Below are 1,204 nucleotides of genomic sequence, written 5' to 3' on the forward strand. Positions count from 1 at the left end.
TTGATGTTTCTCATAACTAAGAGATTACAATGAATGTGCACACTTGACATTGTCTTTTGTAGTATATTGCAAAGGGGATAGACTAGTTTTCTTATTTATTCATTCACAGTCTCTTTTGCAGGAAGAGGAAGACAAAGATCTTGGAGATTTTGAGAAGAATTGGAAGTTTGATTTTGATGAAGGTGAAAAGGAATAATTCAGGATAGAATGACCACGAGGGAATTTTGCAATTTTATACAAAGAGATAACAGGTGGGGAGGAAATTTTATCTGTTATCATGGATTTCCACGGTGATTTATATTTAGCTATAAATAGGGTAATTTAATCAGTACTTTTGCATTCACAATGTAAAATTGATAGGCAAGTTTGGCCTTCATGACCATGTAAGCTTTTTGTGAGTTGAATACATGCCATAGTGTGCACTTGTAAACATACATATGTACATGGATATGTATGTGGGTGCAAGTGAGTGTGAATGCATCTTTCATTGTTAAACTGTGTCAGAAATATAGCATTATTTTCATTTATCTTCATTCTTGTTGACAAAATGGAGAAGCTGAGATATGTATAAATCAAGAATCATAATGTCATGTATTTATTATTAGGGAATCATATGGTTCATCCAAGTCATTAATTTGCTTGTGAGTTTTATTGCCACTACAAAGAGCTTTAACAAGTACACTGTATTTAGAATTTGAATTGCAGTTTTTGGAAAGCTTTATTTATTTTTTCTTCTCTTTCTTGTCCTTAGTATATCATTAAGGAAATATTTATGCATATAGTTATGAATAGAGGGTTGATATCCATGCCACACAAAAGAATGGGAAAAAAAAATACTGAATGCCAGTAAAATATTAAGGGGCAATGAAGAATAATATTTCTTACCAATCACTGAGAAATGTTTTTGTCTTTTTTTTTTCAATAGTGCTGAAGTAGTTACACATTTTCTTTATTTTCTTACACAGTGAAGAGCTAGCATTGTTACAATCACAGGACTGTGTCAATACAACTTGCTCACAAGTACTAACATTTCTATTGTTGAAGCATCATGAACACCTAGTTTTTTATGTCTTTTTAAAACTGAAAATTAAACTAATTTGCTAAACTAGAGATATGAAATGAGGTTGCAGTTATACTGATATACCAAAAAATTCAGATGTAATGAATTTGATTTGTTTATTTTATTTAAACTTTGGGTTTATTT

General features: G+C 30.6%; 1 protein-coding gene across 7 annotated transcripts in view; it reads left to right on the plus strand.

Annotated features, from left to right (window-relative positions):
- The window catches only part of LOC119590805, a gene marked incomplete at its 5' end in the record, with an annotated part of 14,711 nt that overhangs the window by 9,318 nt on the left and 4,189 nt on the right, over nucleotides 1–1,204 (plus strand). For 4 of the 7 annotated variants that reach the window (XR_005230291.1, XR_005230290.1, XM_037939534.1 and 1 more), the window contains 1 exon segment: nucleotides 122–251. Coding sequence is in view for 3 of the 5 variants with exons in the window: in XM_037939537.1 (XP_037795465.1) it covers nucleotides 122–196 (75 nt within the window). 7 annotated transcript variants of the gene reach the window in all.

The sequence above is a fragment of the Penaeus monodon genome, chromosome 27 (assembly GCF_015228065.2).
Source record: "Penaeus monodon isolate SGIC_2016 chromosome 27, NSTDA_Pmon_1, whole genome shotgun sequence".
Classification (NCBI taxonomy): Eukaryota; Metazoa; Arthropoda; class Malacostraca; order Decapoda; family Penaeidae; genus Penaeus; species Penaeus monodon.